The sequence below is a fragment of the Opisthorchis viverrini genome, assembly GCF_000715545.1.
Source record: "Opisthorchis viverrini unplaced genomic scaffold opera_v5_1, whole genome shotgun sequence".
Lineage (NCBI taxonomy): Eukaryota > Metazoa > Platyhelminthes > Trematoda > Opisthorchiida > Opisthorchiidae > Opisthorchis > Opisthorchis viverrini.
The window spans coordinates 8,598,479-8,600,505 of record NW_008751657.1 but is presented as its reverse complement, the minus strand read 5'-3'; the positions used below and the strand labels follow the sequence as shown (position 1 = coordinate 8,600,505).

The 2,027-nt window shown below is 44.8% G+C and overlaps 1 protein-coding gene across 1 annotated transcript in view; it reads right to left on the bottom strand.

Annotated features, from left to right (window-relative positions):
• Positions 1 to 2,027, bottom strand: part of T265_00146 (hypothetical protein) — a gene marked incomplete at both ends in the record, with an annotated part of 19,837 nt that overhangs the window by 6,516 nt on the left and 11,294 nt on the right. The window contains one exon of the mRNA XM_009163803.1: positions 638 to 1,017. Coding sequence (XP_009162067.1) covers positions 638 to 1,017 — 380 coding nt within the window. The remainder of the gene's footprint in view (positions 1 to 637; positions 1,018 to 2,027) is intronic.

Here is a 2,027-nt window from a genome sequence, read left to right as displayed (position 1 = left end):
CCTGCCAATGTAAGCGTACTCATGCTGAAGCTTACCTACGTGTGACACCGTTCAACGGAGGATCCGCTCTGAACAAACATGAACCCAGTTTGTTCAACCTATCTACCCCTCATGTAGTCTACGAGGTCTCTTGTGGCAGCGGAGACGCTTACATTGGCAGGGGGGACAAATAGCTGGCGAAACCCGCGGTAAAACACATTGCAAACTAATCCTGTCAGGACAGCAGACTGTGCAATCGTGATCGTTGATTGTCAGACATCTGTTAGATACTGGTTATCAGATTGACCCAGTCGACTCAGAAACCCCAACTTTGTGGTGATAAGCACAGTGCTAGTGATCATGCCAAATCAGCCTCGATTGTGTGCACAAAAGTAGAGGCAAATCATTCGATTATCCTGACACTGACCACGCAACTTGTAAACATACATCTCATTTTATACAACTCACAAGTTTCACGCGCGCAACGGCAGCACACCTATCAATTCTAATGAAAGTGACATATACATAGCATAACAGTTATAACATGAGAAACCGAATACTACCATAGCATACAGGCTACAACATAGCTTATAAGCAATCTTGTAAACACTTACAGATTAATAAGCTTGCTAGACATGGCCGTACGCGCCGCACTCACTAAACCCTGCTTGCCAAGCTTCGTCACATCCATTTTTAAATGTTCCTGGATGTATTTACAAGCTTCACGGCAAGCCAGTCTGTAGCCATTGATAATGGTTGTAGGGTGTACGAAACGAGAAATTAGCTCATCAGCACCCTTGAGTAGTGCAGCCGCAAGAATAACCACCGAGGTAGTCCCGTCACCAACCTCCTCGTCTTGTAGCTGTGCAAGCTGCACTAAAATCTTGCCTGCTGGATGCTCAACATCCAACAGTTTGAGGATCGTAGCCCCATCGTTGGTGATTGTCACATCGCCCACATCATCCACGAGCATTTTGTCCAACCCAACGGGACCCAAGCTGGACTTGACAATATTCGCAATGGAGCAAGCGGCCAAAACTGAAATAAAAGGACAGCGAAAAACTACTATTCTTTCCTGAATCCCACACAGTTTGTAGGCCTAGTGAACTATGGCCGAAAATTGGACAGACAATGCTTCATGAAAATGTCTTTAAACTAAGTACAAAATAAGTATGAAACTCGAGAAAAGAATCATACAGCTGTGAAACCCGTTTGGTGCCTAACCGTATTGTCAAGACAGTGTGATAAGACGCTGGGTGCTAGCTACTCACGCTTTCTTCCACGACAGCATCACCCAATTCGTAGTAGCACTATATGGTCAGCAACTTTAGTTTTCTGAGCTGATACATGTCAAATGTGGAAAAGTTCATAGTACTTTACGGTGAGGTCGCCTTTTTTCTACACGTGCGTAATGCAAGGGCAGATTCAAGCAAAGACCGTTTTTGTCGACGAAAACCAAATGTGGGCTGCGCAGCACGCCCAGGGATGAATTCTCAAGGGTTAAGCCTTAACGATATGAACGCTAGGAAGTGAGCAAGCACCATAGCTAATGATAAAAATACTCATTCAATCGTAACACCCTTTCGCTGCCTATCTGCCACACCACCCGAAGTAAGCATGCGGGTTGAGAGCCAGCCAGGTTGTCCAAGCCTAGACAGGGGGAGCGGAGATGCCGTAGATGGGTTCGGACAACAAACCATTCCGTCAATAAATCGCGCGTAACTCACTGAACTATTTCGAGCACCCAGTTACCAGCGACCCATGGTGAAGCTAGGAAGTGGTCTACTGCAAAATTCAGAGGGTCCATACAAGATTAGCAAGTTCTCATTGAAGATCCATCAGGGGTGACTAATACAGATTGAGGTATCCTTACGAGGATTTTAATATTAATACTAAATCGGAATCTGGAGTCAAGCTATTGGAACACAGTAGCCATGAGAATACCACGATAAGCACAGACACAAATACACAGCCAGTAGCTGGTCTATTTCAAAACACAGAGTGCTGCTTATCTTTGCGTGGTATAATATAATAGTATATATATATGT